The sequence below is a fragment of the Anolis carolinensis genome, unplaced genomic scaffold, assembly GCF_035594765.1.
Source record: "Anolis carolinensis isolate JA03-04 unplaced genomic scaffold, rAnoCar3.1.pri scaffold_13, whole genome shotgun sequence".
NCBI classification, from domain to species: Eukaryota; Metazoa; Chordata; class Lepidosauria; order Squamata; family Dactyloidae; genus Anolis; species Anolis carolinensis.
In genome coordinates this window covers 14,668,062-14,688,219 of record NW_026943824.1, presented here as the reverse complement: position 1 = coordinate 14,688,219, position 20,158 = coordinate 14,668,062, and the positions used below count along the sequence as shown (strand labels likewise).

General features: G+C 40.0%; 1 protein-coding gene across 3 annotated transcripts in view; it reads left to right on the top strand.

Moving 5' to 3' along the window:
• The first annotated feature begins 3,477 nt into the window (after window positions 1-3,477).
• Window positions 3,478-20,158, top strand: part of scnn1b (sodium channel epithelial 1 subunit beta) — a 48,741-nt gene continuing 32,060 nt past the window's right edge. The window contains exons 1-2 of one of the 3 annotated variants that reach the window (XM_062964527.1): window positions 3,478-4,785; window positions 10,541-10,840. In XM_062964527.1, coding sequence (XP_062820597.1) covers window positions 10,795-10,840 — 46 coding nt within the window. In that variant the 5' untranslated portion in view covers window positions 3,478-4,785; window positions 10,541-10,794. Of the gene's footprint in view, window positions 4,804-10,540; window positions 10,841-20,158 lie in introns of all 3 variants that reach the window. The other 2 variants (XM_062964525.1, XM_062964526.1) reach the window with 2 other exon arrangements.

Sequence of the window (20,158 nt, the reverse complement as noted above, 5' to 3'; positions counted from 1 at the left end):
TATTTATTATTCACATATTTATACATGGCAGTCATCATGTCGGGCTGTGGCACAGCTGGCTAGTAACCAGCTGCAATAAATCACTACTGACCGAGAGGTCATGAGTTCAAAGCCCGGGTTGGGTTAAGCCTCCAACCATTAACTAGCCTGGCTTGCTGTTGACTTATGCAGCCCCGAAAGACAGCTGCATCTGTCAAGTAGGGAAATTTAGGTACGCTTTATGCAGGAGGCTAATTTAACTAATTTACAACACCATAAAACTGCCAGCAAAACACGAGGAAAGGAATGAGGAAGTACAGCCACTAGTGGACGGTGAAGCAACAGCTCCCCCTGTGGCCGGAATCGTGAAGCTGGAAAAATGTTAAATGCCTCTGTGTCTGTCTATACTGTATGTTGTTTGTCTGTTGGCATTGAATGTTTGCCATATATGTGTTCATTGTAATCATAAAGTTGGAAAAATGTTAAATGCCTCTGTGTCTGTCTATACTATATGTTGTTTGTCTGTTGGCATTGAATGTTTGCCATATATGTGTTCATTGTAATCGTGAAGCTGGAAAAATGTTAAATGCCTCTGTGTCTGTCTATACTGTATGTTGTTTGTCTGTTGGCATTGAATGTTTGCCATATATGTGTTCATTGTAATCATAAAGCTGGAAAAATGTTAAATGCCTCTGTGTCTGTCTATACTGTATGTTGTTTGTCTGTTGGCATTGAATGTTTGCCATATATGTGTTCATTGTAATCGTAAAGCTGGAAAATGTTAAATGCCTCTGTGTCTGTCTATACTATATGTTGTTTGTCTGTTGGCATTGAATGTTTGCCATATATGTGTTCATTGTAATCGTAAAGCTGGAAAAATGTTAAATGCCTCTGTGTCTGTCTATACTGTATGTTGTTTGTCTGTTGGTTGCCATATATGTGTTCATTGTAATCCGCCCTGAGTCCCCTTCGGGGTGAGAACGGCGGAATATAAATACTGTAAATAAATAAATGAATAAATGTCTCCTCTCATCCTTCTCTTCTGTAGTCTAAACATGCCCAGCTCTTTAAGCCGTTCCTCATAGGGCTTGTTCTCCAGACCCTTGATTTTTTTAGTCACCCTCCTCTGGACACTTTCCATCTTGTCAACATCTCCCTTCAACTGTGGTGCCCAGAATTGGACACAGTATGATTCCAGGTGTGGTCTGACTAAGGCAAAGAGAGGGGCAGCATGACTTTCCTGGATCTAGACACTAGACTCCTATTTATGCAGGTCAAAATCCCATTGGCTTTTTTCACCACTGCATCACATTTTAGGCTCTCCCTCCCCATTTGGTGTCATCTGGTGTATCCAATCCCTTCTGCTCTGTTCTCTCCATTCATGGAGCAGAATTGCAAATTGCAATCTTCCTGAATCTCAAATGATACCCGCCTGAACTGCCAAGTCTTGCAAAAGTCTTCCTGATAATCGAGAAATCTGATGATCAACAATGACGGAGGCAGCACCAGTAATGATGCAGCTGGTGACGATGCCACACATGCCTCTGGGTTCAATCCAAAACAGGTCTTCCACACGTCAGGAGGAAATCCTCAGAGAGAGGGTCACAAATCACAGAATCATAGACCAAAAGGTTGGCGGGTCGGATCTGTGGTGTGGGGTGAGCTCCCGCTGTCAGCCCCAGCTTCTGACAACCTAGCAATTAGAAAACATGCAAATGTGAGTAGATGAATAGGTACCGCTCCGGTGGGAAGGTAACAGCGCTCCATGCAGTCATGCCAATGGCCACATGACCTTGGAGGTGTCTACGGACAACGCCGGCTCTTTGATTTAGACATAGAGATGAGCACCAACCCCCAGAGTCAGACACAACTGGACTTAACGTCAGGGGAAACCTTTACCTTTACCTTATTATTATTATTATTATTATTATTATTATTATTATTATTATTATTATTAGATTCGTAGAGTTGGGAACCCAAGGGACATCCAGTCGAATTCAGGCAAAAGGTCAGGAGAGAATGCCACAAGGAACATGGACATTATCCCACAGGGATATATACACACTCCATTTGCCTCATTTTCAACAAACCTCTGAAGATACCCTTAGCCACAGATGCAGGCAAAACGTCAGGAGAGAATGCCACTAAGAACATGGATATTATTCCACAGGGATATATATATATACACACACACACACACACACCACTTGCCTCATTTCCAACAAACCTCTGAAGATACCATTAGCCACAGATGCAGGCGAAATGTCAGGAGAGAATGCCACTAGGAACATGGACATTATTCCACAGGTGTGTGTATGTGTGTGTGTGTGTGTGTGTATATATATATATATATATATATATACACACACACACACACACACATATATATACACACACACACACACACACACACCCCACTTGCCTCATTTCCAACAAACCTCTGAAGATACCATTAGCCACAGATGCAGGCGAAATGTTAGGAGAGAATGCCACTAGGAACATGGACATTGTTCTACAGTGATATATACACACCCCACTTGCCTCATTTCCAACAAACCTCTGAAGATGCCCTTAGCCACAGATGCAGGCAAAACGTCAGGAGAGAATGCCACAAGGAACATGGACATTATTCATAGAATCATAGAATCATAGAATAGTAGAGTTGGAAGAGACCTCATGGGCCATCTAGTCCAACCCCCCGCTAAGAAGTAAGGATATATACACACCCCACTTGCTATTAGCCGCAGATGCAGGCAAAACGTCAGGAGAGAATGCCACTATGAACATGGATATTATTCCACAGGTATATATGTGTGTGTGTGTGTGTATGTGTGTGTGTGTGTGTGTGTGTGTATATATATATATATATATATATATACACACACACACCTGTGGAATAATATCCATGTTCATAGTGGCATATTCTCCTGACGTTTTGCCTGCATCTATATATACACCTGTGGAATAATATCCATGTTCATAGTGGCATTCTCTCCTGACGTTTTGCCTGCATCTATTTATCTATCTTAATTATACACACACACACACACACACCCCACTTGCCTCATTTCCAACAAAGCTCTGAAGATGCCATTAGCTGCAGATGCAGGCGAAGGGTCAGGAGAGAATGCCACTAGGAACATGGACATTATTCTACAGGTATCCCCACTTGCCTCATTTCCAACAAAGCTCTGAAGATACCATTAGCCACAGATGCAGGTGAAACGTCAGGAGAGAATGCCACTAGGAACATGGACATTATTCTACAGGTGTGTGTGTGTATATATATACAGTAGAGTCTCACTTATCCAACACTCGCTTATCCAACGTTCTGGATTATCCAACACATTTTTGTAGTCAATGTTTTCAATATATCGTGATATTTTGGTGCTAAATTCGTAAATACAGTAATTACAACATAACATTACTGCGTATTGAACTACATTTTCTGTCAAATTTATTGTATAACATGATGTTTTGGTGCTTAATTTGTAAATTCATAACCTAATTTAATGTTTAATAGGCTTTTCCTTAATCTCTCCTTATTATCCAACATATTCGCTTATCCAACGTTCTGCCGGCCCGTTTACGTTGGATAAGCGAGACTCTACTGTGTATATATATATATATATATATACTAGCTGTGCCCGGCCACACGTTGCTGTGGCGAAGTATGGTGGTATGGGAAATAAAGTATTGAGGAATTGGTGGTAGTTAAGGTAAAGGGTCCCCTGGGCTGAGTGGGTTGCTTAGGAGACCAAGTGAGCGGAGCTTAGCCTTCTAACTGGCAGCAATTGGATAAAAACAATTATTCCTCTCCCTCTAATTAGGACTTTATTTTTCTTTTCTTTTTGTTGTATCAACCTAGTGGCATGGATGAGGGGTTGTGCTGTCAATTTTCGAGGTTGTGGGGCGTTTACTTTTGTTGTTTTGTCCGCTGCCGTGATGCCATCACTCTTTTATATATATAGACTAGCTGTGCCCGGCCACGCGTTGCTGTGGCATTGTCTGGTGGTGTTGGTGAGAAATGGTTGAGGTAGTGGTGGTATTGAATGTCTGTTGTATGGTTGTCTTTATGTTTAGTATGCATTTGGTTGTTTGTGTACTGTGAAAGTGGTGAGGGTAGAGGGGGTCTATGTCCCTGTGTAGTATTGTATAGTATTTATACGTTGTCCATGTGTTGTGAATGCTTGGATTGTGTCCTGCTGCATAGTAGAAAGGGTTGGGCCGGATGGCCCTTAGGGGTCTCTCCAAACTCTTGTGCCTGTCCCCTGGGCTGAGTGGGTTGCTAGGAGACCAAGTGGGCGGAACTTAGCCTTGTAATTGGATAAAAAGAATTATTCCTCTCCCTCTAATTAGGACTTTATTTTTCTTTTCTTTTTGTTGTAACAACCTAGAGCCGTGGATGATGGGTTGTGTTGTCAAATTTCGAGGTTGGGGGGCCTGTAATTTTGTTGTTTTGTCCGCTGCCCTGATGCCATCACTCTTTTATATATATAGATATATACACACACATACACACACACACACCCCACTTGCCTTATTTCCAACAAAGCTCTGAAGATGCCATTAGCCACAGATGCAGGCGAAAGGTCAGGAGAGAATGCCACTAGGAACATAACCTGGGAAATAATGGTAAGGGAGGGGTCCTTCTGAGGATGGAAATCTCCCTCTTCCGGGAGGGAGGGGCGGGCAAGAGAGTCCTCCCTCCTTCTTCCTTTCTTTCCCTCCCTCTTTTCTTCCCTCCTTTCCGACGAGGCAGAGGTTCAGGTGGCACCAAAGGGCGAGAGGCAGCAGGTGAGCCAGGTGAGCCAGGTAAGACAGGTAAGACAGGTGCGGCAGGTGAGGCGGGAGGGAAGGGAGGAGGGTCGCTCTGAGCCATGCCTCTCCTTCCACAGGACCCCAGGGAAGGGTGGCTCAAAGGATCAAGGGTCTGGGGTACAATCCCTATGAGGAGCGGCTGAAAGAGCTGGGCATGTTTAGCTGCAGAAGAGAAGGCTGAGAGGAGACATGTGAGGGGAAGGCATAGGGAGGAAGGAGCAACTACAGGAAGGGAGACTCCACCTGAACATGAGGAAGAACAAAAAGAGACCCCAAATAAGGAGGAATGGCTGATTAAAGTCTTGGATGTGATGAACATGGATAGGCTTACTTACTGGTTATCTTCAAGTCAAGGCTTGCCTAAGAAAGAAACCAACTGGCACCTGGTAAAGGACTATTTAAAACAAATAAAATTTAATCCCATCTGCTGAATAAATTCAATCTTAGAATCGGATAAGGACAAAGGGGATATGGATTTGATTGACTATCAGAATTTTTTTTTTTGTAGAACCAGTTAAAGGAAGATGGAAGTCAACATTTTTCCTTTTTTTAAAAAATTAGCTTTTATTTTATTTTATTTTTTATTTTATTTTTATCCCCTCTCTACTCTTTTTTCCTACTTTCTAACAAAAATAAATGTTCTCCCACTTTGGATGGAAAAACACTATTTTCTTATCAAGATACATATATAGATGTTTCTTTTTTTTCATTTTTTATATATAAAACTTTGAATAAAGATCATATACAAAAAACATGAGGAAGAACTTTCTCACTCTGAGAGCTGTTCAGCAGTGGAACTCTCTGCCGCAGAGTGTGGTTCTTTGGAGGCTTTGAAGCAGAGCCTCGATGGCCATCTGCCGGGGGTGCTTTGAATGTGATTTTCCTGCTTCTTGGCAGAATGGGGTTGGATTGGATGGCCCACGAGGTCTCTTCCAACTCTATGTTTGATGTTTTTATAATTTTAATGGTTTAATCTACAGTTACTGTATATACAGTAAAGTCTCACTTATCCAACATTCACTTATCCAACGTTCTGGATTATCCAAGCCATTTCTGTAGTCAATGTTTTCAAAACATCGTGATGTTTTGGTGCTAAATTCATAAATACAGTACAGTAGAGTCTCACTTATCCAACATTCACTTATCCAACGTTCTGGATTATCCAAGCCATTTCTGTAGTCAATGTTTTCAAAACATCGTGACGTTTTGGTGCTAAATTCATAAATACAGTACAGTAGAGTCTCACTTATCCAACATTCACTTATCCAACGTTCTGGATTATCCAAGCCATTTCTGTAGTCAATGTTTTCAAAACATCGTGATGTTTTGGTGCTAAATTCATAAATACAGTACAGTAGAGTCTCACTTATCCAAGCCTCGCTTATCCAAGCCTCTGGATTATCCAAGCCATTTTTGTAGTTAATGTTTTCAATCTATCATGATATTTTGGTGCTAAATTCGTAAATACAGTACAGTGGAGTCTCACTTATCCAACATTCACTTATCCAACGTTCTGGATTATCCAAGCCATTTCTGTAGTCAATGTTTTCAAAACATCGTGACGTTTTGGTGCTAAATTCATAAATACAGTACAGTAGAGTCTCACTTATCCAACATTCACTTATCCAACGTTCTGGATTATCCAAGCCATTTCTGTAGTCAATGTTTTCAAAACATCGTGATGTTTTGGTGCTAAATTCATAAATACAGTACAGTAGAGTCTCACTTATCCAAGCCTCGCTTATCCAAGCCTCTGGATTATCCAAGCCATTTTTGTAGTTAATGTTTTCAATCTATCATGATATTTTGGTGCTAAATTCGTAAATACAGTAATTACTACATAGCATTACTGCGTATTGAACTACTTTTTCTGTCAAATTTGTTGTCTAACATGATGTTTTGGTGCTTAATTTGTAAAATCATAACCTAATTTGATGTTTAATAGGCTTTTCCTTGATGCCTCCTTATTATCCAACATATTCGCTTATCCAACATTCTGCCGGCCCGTTTATGTTGGATAAGTGAGACTCTACTGTATTTGGTATGTTTTTATACATATGTGAGGCATTGAATTTTGCCATTAAATAATAATAATAATGCAGTATTATAATGGTTTATTTATATTACATGTAATATACCAAGAAATAACCAATAAGACATGTACAGTAGAGTCTCACTTATCCAACATTCTGGATTATCCAACGCAGTTTGCCTTTTAGTAGTCAATGTTTTTGCAACTGGAGAAACTCTTTGACCCCAGACCCATATACACATACAGTAGAGTCCCATTTATCCAACACTCACTTATCCAACGTTCTAGATTATCCAACACATTTTTGTAGTCAATGTTTTCAAAACATCGTAGAGTCTCACTTATCCAACATAAATGGGCCGGCAGAATGTTGGATAAGAGAATATGTTGGATAATAAGGAGGGATTAAGGAAAAGCCTATTAAACATCAAATTAGGTTATGATTTTACAAATTAAGCACCAAAACATCATGTTATACAACAAATTTGACAGAAAAAGTAGTTCATTACACATTAATGCTATGTAATAATTACTGTATTTACAAATTTAGCACCAAAATATCATGATATATTGAAAACATTGACTACAAAAATGCATTGGATAATCCAGAACGTTGGATAAGCAAGTGTTGGATAAGTGAGACTCTACTGTATGTGAGGCATTGAATTTTGCCATTTAATAATAATAATAATAATAATAATGATGATGATGTAGTATTATAATGGTTTATTTATATTACATGTAATATACCAAGAAATAACCAATAAGACGCATGCAGTAGAGTCTCACTTATCCAAGCTAAAAGGGCCGGCAGAACGTTGGATAAGCAAATATGTTGGATAATAAGGAGGGATTAAGGAAAAGCCTATTAAACATCAAATTAGGTTATGATTTTACAAATTAAGCACCAAAACATCAGGTTATACAACAAATTTGACAGAAAAAGTAGTTCAATGTGCAGTAATGCTATGTAGTAATTACTGTATTTACAAATTTATCACCAAAATATCACGATATATTGAAAACATTGACTACAAAAATGCATTGGATAATCCAGAACCTTGGATAAAGTGAGACTCTACTGTATATGTTTTTGATTTAGATATTTGGTATATTTTTATACATATGTGAGGCATTGAATTTGGCCATTTAATAATAATAATAATAATAATAATAATAATAATAATAATAATAATAATAATAATCACACAGTCCTAGACACTTGGGAAGTGTTCGACTTGTGATTTTGTGATACGAAATCCAGCATATCTATCTTGTTTGCTGTGTCATAATAAAATAATAATAATAATAATGCAGTATTATAATGGTTTATTTATATTACATGTAATATACCAAGAAATAACCAATAAGACATGTATTGTGATATATGGTTGCTTCTACAGTGGCTTCCAACATACTTCTATCTACCCAGTTGTACAAAGTATTCCTGGAAAAACTGATGTGTTTTACATGCACTGGGTTGCTGTGAGTTTTCCGGGTTGTGTGGTCATGTTTCAGAAGCATTCTCCCCTGATGTTTCGCCCACATCTATGGCAGGCATCCTCAGAGGTGGTGAGGTCTATTGGAAACTAGGCAAGTGGGGTTTATATATCTGTGGAATAATGCCCAGGGTGGAAGAAAGAACTCTTTTGTGTTGGAGGTAAGTGTGAATTTTGCAATTGGCCAGCTTGATTAGCATTGAATGGCTTTGCATCTTCAAAGCCTGGCTGCTTCCTGTCTCTGAGGATGCCTGCCATAGATCTGCGTGAACCGTCAGGAGAGAATGCTTCTTGAACATGGCCATACAGCCCGGAAAACTCACAGCAACCCAGTGATTACAGCCATGAAAGCCTTCGACGACACATGTTTACATTTTTCACATTTTTATTTGCTGCCAGATCAGAATTGGTAAAAAAAAAAAGACATCATAAACTCAAGGGATATGTACTGGTCACTTTGCAAAACAAAGCTCGAAGCAGAATCCCAGCTTCCTGGCCATAGGAAACCCATTATGACAGGCGCATTCCTTGTATGCGCATGAAGAACTGTGGCAAAGGTGTGGAGCAAACACAAGATTAGGAGATCCCATCCTGCAGCTTTGCCCATGTGCTTGCATTGCAATCTTGACCAGCATTTTATTGGTTTGCTCTTACCTGTATGTTGTTCTATGTGAATTATCTCTTTGTTTTAACGCTATCGCGCCCCAACTTGAGCCACAAGGAGAGGCAGTTAATTCAGGATTGCAGATTTAATCCAACCTCCTCTATCTTGCAGGAAGGCGCCATCCGATCCCTCCCGACAGATGGCCACCCAGCCTGTCTTGCAGTGTCATTGGAGGGAGGGCCATTGGTGTCTCTTGAGTAGCGGAAGATATACTTATTAGTGGAAGTGAGAGCTTGTGATGTGAGCTGGGTTGAGTCTCTATTATTATTGACACCAAGGCATTGTATGACACAGCAAACGAGAGAGATATGCTGGATTTTGTATATTATATTATTATTATTATTATTATTATTATTATTATTATTGACACAACAACATTGTATGACACAGCAAACAAGATAGATATGCATCATCCGAAAATACATCACACAGTCCTAGACACTTGGGAAGTGTTCAACTTGTGATTTTGTGATACGAAATCCAGCATATCTATCTTGTTTGCTGTGACATAATAAAATAACAATAATAATAACAACAAGAACAACAACATCATCATCATCATCCCTCCATAATAATAATACCTTGGAGGACCTAGAGATTTCTTTACAGAATTTTCCCTATTAATAGTAGTAATAGTAGTAGTAGTAGTAGTAGTAATAATAATAATAATAATAATAATAATAATAATAATACAGCGTGATGGGCACACTGGGTGCCATGGCAAAAGATCTCAGCCGGCATTTGGAAACAATAGACATTGACAAAATTACAATCTGCCAACTGCAAAAGGCCACCCTATTGGGATCTGCACGCATCATCCGAAAATACATCACATAGTCCTAGACACTTGGGAAGTGTTCGACTTGTGATTTTGTGATACGAAATCCAGCTTATCTATCTTGTTTGCTGTGTCATACAAATAATAATAATAATAATAATAATAATAATAATAATAATATAATACACAATACAGAAAGAGTTAAGGGTGTCATCCTAAACACACTGCCATACAAGGCAGCTTCATAATGCTATCTAATAATAATAATAATAATAATAATAATAATAATGCACCAGACCTCACATTTGTGGAAAAGAAAAACATTTGGATTATTGTGTCATAATAATAATAATACATCACACAGTCCTAGACACTTGGAATTTTGTGATACGAAATCCAGCATATCTATCTTGTTTGCTGTGTCATACTTATAATAATAATAATAATAATAATAATAATAATAATAATAATAATAATAATAATAATAATTTTATGTCTTTATGGCAGAGGGGGTCAGACTGGATGGCCTCTGGCGGTCCAATAATATGACCCTCCAATTGTTACGATTCTGTTCTATAATACGCTTCTGCATGGGAGTCTGGTGGAGTCCTTTCTTTCTCTGGAGAAATGGATGGCCATCTGTCGGGAGGGTTTTCATGGTGTCTTCCAGCCTGGCAGAAAAGGGGTTGGGCTGGATTGTCCTACAGTCTCTTGTATGGCGAGACGAAGGTAGAACTATGGCTAATGGACCCTTCTCTTTCTTATAGGTGCCTTCCGTCCAGGTATCGACTTCTAGCAGCAACTACTCCATCCAGGGATTGCCCTTGTTGTGTGTGTGACATAGTGCATATCGCCTCGGGGTATGTTCCCTGCAGAGGCTTAAGAATTTTTAGCTACTGCCCAATCTCCCCCACCACCACTTCACATATATCCCTTCCTGGGCTTGCAAAGTATTCACATTCCTTGGATAGATGTGCAAAAGGAGCTGAAGAGGCAAAGCAAGAGGCAGCTCCAGGTGGAGATGGATCCGGCACTCGCTCTTGGGTCGGACGGCACACAATCGCCAGGTAAGGCTGTGTAAAGAATTCGTAAAGGACTAAAAACGACTAAGGCTCTTTCAGGCAGAGGGGTTAGGGTTTATAACCTTTAGATTATAAAAGTGCTCAACCACCCAATAGCTCAGAGGAAGCCCTTTACTTTATTCGGTGTTAAAATGGTAGCGCAATGATGCTGAGGGAGTCTATAGACGATGTTGAAAGAACAATATCAAATTTATTCAGGCACAAGCTTGGTGGTTACAAAAGATGTTTCACTTAGAGGTATTCTTATTAACAGTTACAATACTAGAATGAGATGACTCAAACTCTCTAAAGTATCACTTCTTTTACTTAAAGTAGTTAAAACTTCTTCCTCTGCTCCTTTCTAACTGTTACTTCAATGGATCTCTGTGAGTCCAGCTGGGATTGGTTCCCAAAGTCTGAAACTTGGACTATCCAGTGACTTCAACCCACAGTCACCCCCGTGGTATACTATCACAGATTCTCTGTGCCTTTACAGGACACAGACTACATTAAATAAGTCATCAAACTTATTTAAAACCGACTCAAAATGAACAATTGAGTCTCCTTGATCCCATCAACCTGGAATCAATCTTCCCTGTGCCTCATCAGAGCACAGACTTTTAAAAACTTCTTCACTTCTCCTCCCCTCCGCAGATGGCTCCGCCCACATCTCCATGGCAACTACTTCGGAGGAAAGCCACTAAATGGCTGCCGCCGACTCATACCTACCTAACCAAACCACAAGCACATAGTTAAACACAACAAACATGAATACAAAACTCATACTTCATTACAGGCTGCTTTGGGACAAGCAAGGTTCTGGGCCTTGAAGGAGGAGGAATCTCAGGGTGAGGGGGCTGTCCCCTTCCCTTTATGACATCATCAAGGGTCATCCCTGGGCTCAGCAAACCCAGTCCTCCACGTCCAAAGACTTACTTCCTGCAGATAGTTCAGTTAGCAAACAGGTTGTTTCCAGTACACACCGGCTGAAATAGAAGACATTTATGGGAGTGCATAGCAGCATGTCTTTCTCTGGATTGGGGCCTAAGGTAGCTGCCGTAATCTTGAAGAGGCGTGGATCCGTTCCTGGTTTTAGTGCGAACTTTAGTATGTCTATTGAAGGAGGTTGGGACCAGCACTTTGGAAAGCTCCTAGGAAGCTCAGGCTAAAATCTGAGACAGATCTGCCAGTGCAAATTATTATTATTATTATTGACACAAAGACATATATTATTATTATTATTATTATTATTATTATTATTATTATTACATATATTATTGTTGTTGTTGTCATTATTATATCGCAGCATGTCTTCCTCTGGACTGGGCCCACCGGTAGGTGCCGTAATCTTGAAGTGGCATGAATCCATTCCTGGTTTTAGTCTGAACTTTTGGAAGAAGTACCTTGGAAGTTCAGGCTAAGACCTGGAACGGATTCATCAGCATCACAATGCAAATCAGATGCTGCAATCCCTTATTATTATTATTATTATTATTATTATTATTATTATTATTATTATTATTATTGACACAAAGACAGAGTAAGACACAGCAAACGAGATCTATGTGCTGGATTTCGTCTCACAGAATCACAAATCGAACACTTCCCAAGCATTTCGGATTGTGTGATATATTTTCGGATGATGAGCGCTGATCCTAGTAAGGTGGCATTTTGCAGTTGGCAGATCGTAATATTGTCAGTGTTTATTGTTTTCAAATACGGGCTGAGATCTTTTGGCACAGCACCCAGTGCACCAATTACTACTGGGGCCACCTGTAGTGGTTTATGCCAGAGCCTTTATTATTATTATTTATTATGACACAGCAAACAAGATCGATATGCTGGATTTTGTATCACAAAATCACAAGTTGAACACTTCCCAAGTGTCTAGGACTGTGTGATGTATTTTCGGATGATGTGCGCAGATCCCAGTCGGGTGGCCTTGTGCAGTTGGCAGATAGTGATTTTGTCAATGTCTATTGTTTCCAAATGCCAGCTGAGATCTTTTGGCACGGCACCTAATGTGCCCATCACCACTGGGACCACCTGTACTGGTTTCTGCCAGAGTCTTTGAAGTTCAATCTTGAGGTCCTGATAGCGGCTGAGTTTTTCCTGTTGTTTTTCATCAATGCGACTGTCACCTGGGATGGCAACATCACTGATCCAAACCTTTTTCCTTTCCACAACTGTGATGTCTGGTGCGTTGTGTTCCAGAATTTTGTCAGTCTGGATTCCGAAGTCCCACAATATCTTTGCATGTTCATTTTCCAAGACTTTTGCAGGTTTGTGATCCCACCAGTTCTTTGCTGCTGGGAGGTGGTACTTGAGGCATAAGTTCCAATGAATCATTTGGGCCACATAGTTGTGCCTCTGTTTGTAGTCTGTCTGTGCGATTTTCTTACAGCAGCTGAGTATATGATCAATGGTTTTGTCGGTTTCCTTGCACAGTCTGCATTTTGGGTCATCAGCTGATTTTTCGATCTTGGCCTTATTATTATTGTTGTTGTTTTGTTGTTGTTGTATGACACAGCAAACGAGATAGACATGCTGGATTTCATTTCACAAAATCACAAATCGAACACTTCCCAAGTGTCTAGGACTGTGTGATGTATTTTCGGATGATGCGTGCAGATCCCAGTAGGGTGGCCTTTTGCAGTTGGCAGATGATAATTTTGTCAATGTCTATTGTTTCCAAATGCCGGCTGAGATCTTTGGGCATGACACCCAATGTGCCCATCACCACTGGGACCACCTGCACAGGTTTCTGCCAGAGTCTTTGAAGATTATTATTATTATTATTATTATTATTATTATTATTATTAGCCATCCAGTCCAACCCCCTCTGTCATAAAATGTCTATTGTTTCCAAATGCCGGCTGAGATCTTTTGGCACAGCACCCAATGTACTGATCACCAACAATTATTATTATTATCATCATCTTCATCGTTGTCGTCGTCATCACACTTTCCTCTCCCAAAGGAGACCATTTAGTTCAGATATCCCACCATCTACAAGAAACTAACATAATCCCTAACATTTTGCAACGGATGCAGAGCATTGTTCTGCCGTAAACATTGATCGCATTGCCGGAGTTGAGTTGGATCGGGAGGCCAAGTTGCCTGGACTTAATTGATTCACGCATCTATCAAACGCCTCTGATCGATTATTTGCAACAAAACCCCCGGCGGGACTTTGTCTCTGCTGCGTTTATCTTGGTCTCATGAAACAGCCTGAAGATCTATGGCACATAATGGTTGCCCTATTAGTACCGGTTATGTCTGGGCAGCTAATCCATTCTCTTGGCCCGCAAGCGTTTCGCGGAGTGTCGTTTCACTGAGCCCTGTTGTTCGAGGGTTTTAAAATCCCATTTTTTATTCAGTGCAAGCTGAATTAATACTGCAACTGGTTTCAGGGTTTCAGGGCGAATCACAGATAGCTGTTTCCCCCGGATTTACGGACAATAGAGGAACCGCTTCCCTTGGGTTTGGGTCAGTATTCTCTTGATACTGATCCCAAACTTCTCCCTCCTTTGTTGTGACTCTCGTTTTAACTGAAATTGCTGTGTTTTTAATTGATTTATTGTTGTTGTGTTAAGTTTTGTATGATGTTCTGCACCTTGGAAACCTTCAGGGAGATACAGCGGTATATAAATAAATTATTATTATTATTTTATTGTATGACACAGCAAACAAGATAGACATGCTGGATTTCATATCACAAAATCACAAGTCGAACACTTCCCAAGTGTCTAGGACTATTATTATTATTATTATTATTATTATTATTATTATTATTATTATTATTATTTTACTATGACACAGCAAACAAGATAGACATGCTTTGTCAGTTATTATTATTATTATTATTGTTATTTTATGACACAGCAAAAAAGATAGACATGCTGGATTTCGTATCACAAAATCACAAGTCGAACACTTCCCAAGTGTCTAGGACTATTATTATTATTATTATTATTATTATTATTATTATTATGACACAGCAAACAAGATAGACATGCTGGATTTCGTATGACAAAATCACAAGTCGAACACTTCCTAAGTGTCTAGGACTATTATTATTATTATTATTATTATTATTATTATTATTATTATTATTATTTTATTGTATGACACAGCAAACAAGATAGACATGCTGGATTTCGTATCACAAAATCACAAGTCGAACACTTCCCAAGTGTCTAGGACTGTGTGATGTATTTTCGGATGATGCGTGCAGATCCCAGTTAGGCACCCAGTGTGCCCATCACCACCGGGACCACCTGTACTGGTGGTATTATTATTATTATTATTATTATTATTATTATTATTATTATTATTATTCTAAGAATCATTGCAATGGGATTCCTCCCAAATCTGGGCATTTAGGACCCCCTTTTGCCCCCAGAAACATAAAGGTTTTCCCTTGACATTAAGTCTAGCCGTGTCCGACACTGGGAGTTGGTGTTCAATCTCCATTTCTAAACCGAAGAGCCGGCATTGTCCATAGACACCTCCAGGGTCATGTGGCCTGTATGGAGTGCTGTTACCTTCCTGCTGGAGCAGCACCTATTGATCTACTCACATTTGCATGTTTTCGAACTGCTAGGTTTTCAGAAGCTGGGGCTAACAACTGGAGCTCACCCCGCTCCCCGGATTCGAACCTGCGACCATTCTGATATATTCTGACATCTTGTTGTGTTTATAATAATAACAATAATAATAATAATAATAATAATAATAGTCCTAGACACTTGGGAAGTGTCCGACGTGTGATCCAATACAACTGCTAGCAGAGTGTCTGCTGTGGACTCATCTTGTTGTGTTTCTAATAATAATAATAATCATCATCATCATCATCATTTCATCATCTCCATTTCTAAGCTGGCATTGTCCATAGACACCTCCAAGGTCATGTGGTACCTTCCCGCTGGAGCAGTACCTATTGATCTACTCACATTTGCATGTTTTTGAACTGCTAGGTTGGCAGAAACTGGGGCTAACAGCGGGTGCTCACTCTGCTCCCCGAATTCGAACCTGCGACCATTCTGATATATATATATTATGCACACATACACACATATATATATATATACAGCAGAGTCTCACTTATCCAAGCTAAATGGGCTAGCAGAAGCTTGGATAAGCGAATATCTTGGATAATAAAGAGGGATTAAGGAAAAGCCTATTAAACATCCAATTAGGTTATGATTTTACAAATTAAGCACCAAAACATCATGTTTTACAACAACGGGAGCTCACCCCGCTCCCCGGTTTGAACTGCCGACTTTTCGGTCAGCAAGTTCAGCAGCTCAGTGGTTTAACCCACTGCGCCATCGTGGGCTCCTTTTGCCCCCAGAACGACCTGGGAATTGTATTCCGATGTCATTTTGCAAAGAGTCGCAACGTTTTCCGCGCCCGTTTGCTCACGCTGAAGCCGGTCAAACCTCTCTTGAAAGGACTCCATTCAAAGCTAGAGAGAAATGAAAGATGGTCTGGAAGATGGTATCAGATAAGATCAGTGACTGGAGGTGAGAAGGCATCTGGTCGTGCCACCTCTTTATCTTTCTGGAAATGTTTTACTTGCCGTCCATGACGATTAGGTAACTTCGCCCTTCAGCAAGATCTGGCTGGGTTTTCTGCTTCTTTGCTTTCCTTTCGTTGGACGGAGCCCAGCCTGGGGACAAACCCTTGGCACCCATTGATGCATGCAAACACCTCCATGTCATTCTCATTCTCCTAGCATTGTAAACGCTAACTGGTCTCGTAAAAAAGAACCTGGCTCTGTACTTCCAGCAAGAACTGAAAACACTCTGAATAATAGTAATTATTATTATTATTATTATTCACTGCTACATCACACAGTCCTAGACACTTGGGAAGTGTCCGACATGTGATCCAATACAACAGCCAGCAGAGTGTCTGCTGTGGACTCATCTTGTGTTTCTAAATAATAATAATAATAATAATAATAATAATAATAATAATAATAATACATCACACAGTCCTAGACACTTGGGAAGTGTCCGACATGTGATCCAATACAACAGCCAGCAGAGTGTCTGCTGTGGACTCATCTTGTGTTTCTAAATAATAATAATAATAATAATAATAATAATAATAATAATAATAATAATACATCACACAGTCCTAGACACTTGGGAAGTGTCCGACATGTGATCCAATACAACAGCCAGCAGAGTGTCTGCTGTGGACTCATCTTGTGTTTCTAAATAATAATAATAATAATAATAATAATAATAATACATCACACAGTCCTAGACACTTGGGAAGTGTCCGACATGTGATCCAATACAACAGCCAGCAGAGTGTCTGCTGTGGACTCATCTTGTGTTTCTAAATAATAATAATAATAATAATAATAATAATAATACATCACACAGTCCTAGACACTTGGGAAGTGTCCGACATGTGATCCAATACAACAGCCAGCAGAGTGTCTGCTGTGGACTCATCTTGTGTTTCTAAATAATAATAATAATAATAATAATAATAATAATACATCACACAGTCCTAGACACTTGGGAAGTGTCCGACATGTGATCCAATACAACAGCCAGCAGAGTGTCTGCTGTGGACTCATCTTGTGTTTCTAAATAATAATAATAATAATAATAATAATAATAATAATAATAATAATAATAATAATAATAATACATCACACAGTCCTAGACACTTGGGAAGTGTCCGACATGTGATCCAATACAACAGCCAGCAGAGTGTCTGCTGTGGACTCATCTTGTGTTTCTAAATAATAATAATAATAATAATAATAATAATAATAATAATAATAATAATAATACATCACACAGTCCTAGACACTTGGGAAGTGTCCGACATGTGATCCAATACAACAGCCAGCAGAGTGTCTGCTGTGGACTCATCTTGTGTTTCTAAATAATAATAATAATAATAATAATAATAATAATACATCACACAGTCCTAGACACTTGGGAAGTGTCCGACATGTGATCCAATACAACAGCCAGCAGAGTGTCTGCTGTGGACTCATCTTGTGTTTCTAAATAATAATAATAATAATAATAATAATAATAATACATCACACAGTCCTAGACACTTGGGAAGTGTCCGACATGTGATCCAATACAACAGCCAGCAGAGTGTCTGCTGTGGACTCATCTTGTGTTTCTAAATAATAATAATAATAATAATAATAATAATAATAATAATAATAATAATAATAATAATAATACATCACACAGTCCTAGACACTTGGGAAGTGTTCGACATGTGATCCAATACAACAGCCAGCAGAGTGTCTGCTGTGGACTCATCTTGTGTTTCTAAATAATAATAATAATAATAATAATAATAATAATAATAATAATAATAATAATACATCACACAGTCCTAGACACTTGGGAAGTGTTCGACTTGTGGTTTTGTGAAACGAAATCCAGCATATCTATCTTGTTTGCTGTGTCATACAACGTCGTCGTGTCAATAATAATAATAATCATACAGTCCTAAGACACATGGGAAATGTTTGACTTGTGATTTTGTGAAACAAAATCCAGCATATCTATTTTGTTTGCTGTGTCATATTAAAATAATAATAATAATATGCATTTCATCATCTCCATGTCTAAGCCAAAGAGCTGGCATTGTCCATAGACACCTCCAAGGTCATGTGGCTGGCATGACTGCATGGAGCGCCGTTACCTTCCCGCTGGAGCAGTACCTATTGATCTACTCACATTTGCATGTTTTCGAACTGCTAGGTTGGCAGAAACTGGGGCTAACAGCAGGTGCTCACTCCGCTCCTTGAATTTGAACCTGCAACCATTCCATATATATATATAGTACATTAGTAGAACTGAGTAAACAACAAAACCACTGAACCAAATCACACCAAATTTGGCCACAAAAGACATAGTCATCCAATCTATGTCTTTCAAACAAAAAACCTGGAAAATAAAGTCCAAATTCGAGAACGAGGAAGAGCCGTTTTCAACCCTGGTTGCTGGTCAGAAGGGTAGGCCCTGCACCCTTTAGGCCCCACCCACTTCATCTCCTAGCAACCCCCTCGGCCACAATGGCACCGGGGCTACAGCCAGGGTTCAGGCTTTGGGTTATATAGCTGTGTGGAAGGGCTTTGAGTCTACACTGCCATATAATCCAGTTCAAATCTGATAATCTGTATTTTATAGGCAGTGTGGAAGAGGCCTAAGTGAGGCCTAACTCTGCCTGTCCCCTGGGCTGAGTGGGTTGCTAGGAGACCAAGTGGGCGGAGCTTAGCCTTCTAACTGGCAGCAATGGGCTAAAAACGATTATTCCTCTCCGTTGTATGAATGTAGAGGCATGGATGAGGGGTTGTGCTGCCAAGTTTAGTGTTTCTGGGATGTGTAGTTTTGTTGTTTTGTCCTAGGCTGAAATTTCATTACCCTTAGAGAGAGAGAGAGAGAGAGAGAGAGAGAGAGAGAGAGAGACTATAGAGTAGACTAGCTATGCCCGGCCACGCGTTGCTGTGGCGAAGTATGGTGGTATGGGAAATAAAGTATTGAGGAATTGGTGGTAGTTAAGGTAAAGGGTTCCCTGGGCTGAGTGGGTTGCTAGGAGACCAAGTGAGCGGAGCTTAGCCTTCTAACTGGCAGCAATTGGATAAAAACAATTATTCCTCTCCCTCTAATTAGGACTTTATTTTTCTTTTCTTTTTGTTGTATCAACCTAGAGGCATGGATGAGGGGTTGTGCTGTCAATTTTCGAGGTTGTGGGGTGTTTACTTTTGTTGTTTTGTCCACTGCCGTGATGCCATCACTCTTTTATATATATAGATGTATCGTCAGGTGCAAAACCTGAAGCCAGGACACAAATGCATCCGAATGCAAGAATGACTTCCGGTGCATTGAGTTGCCCAGAATCCCCGAGATTGAACCTCAGTCCGGTCTCTTTTCTCTCCTCTTTCTCTTTTCCTCGCTCTTGTTATGAAATTCCACCCCAGGATAGAGAGATTCTTGCCTCGCCGGAGGAGGACAAGGTGTACCGTGAGTGCTCGCTCGCTCGCAGCGAGACCCACGCGAAGTATGGCAGAACAAAATGTACCGATGGTATCTGAAAGACTCGAGGAATTTTGACAAAAGGCCTAACCTATAGCCCTCTTCCTCCCCGCCAGGCAGCCGCCTGCCTCCGAGGAATCTTCCACTTGTCTCCGAGGAAAGAAAGGGAGGCTGGGGAGGGTCTCTTTGGCTGGCGGAGACAAGAAGGAAGGATGAAAGGAAGGAAGGAAAGAAAGAAAGAAAGACATGGCCCATCCACCTTTAAGAGCAAAGGTACCGCAAAGGACCC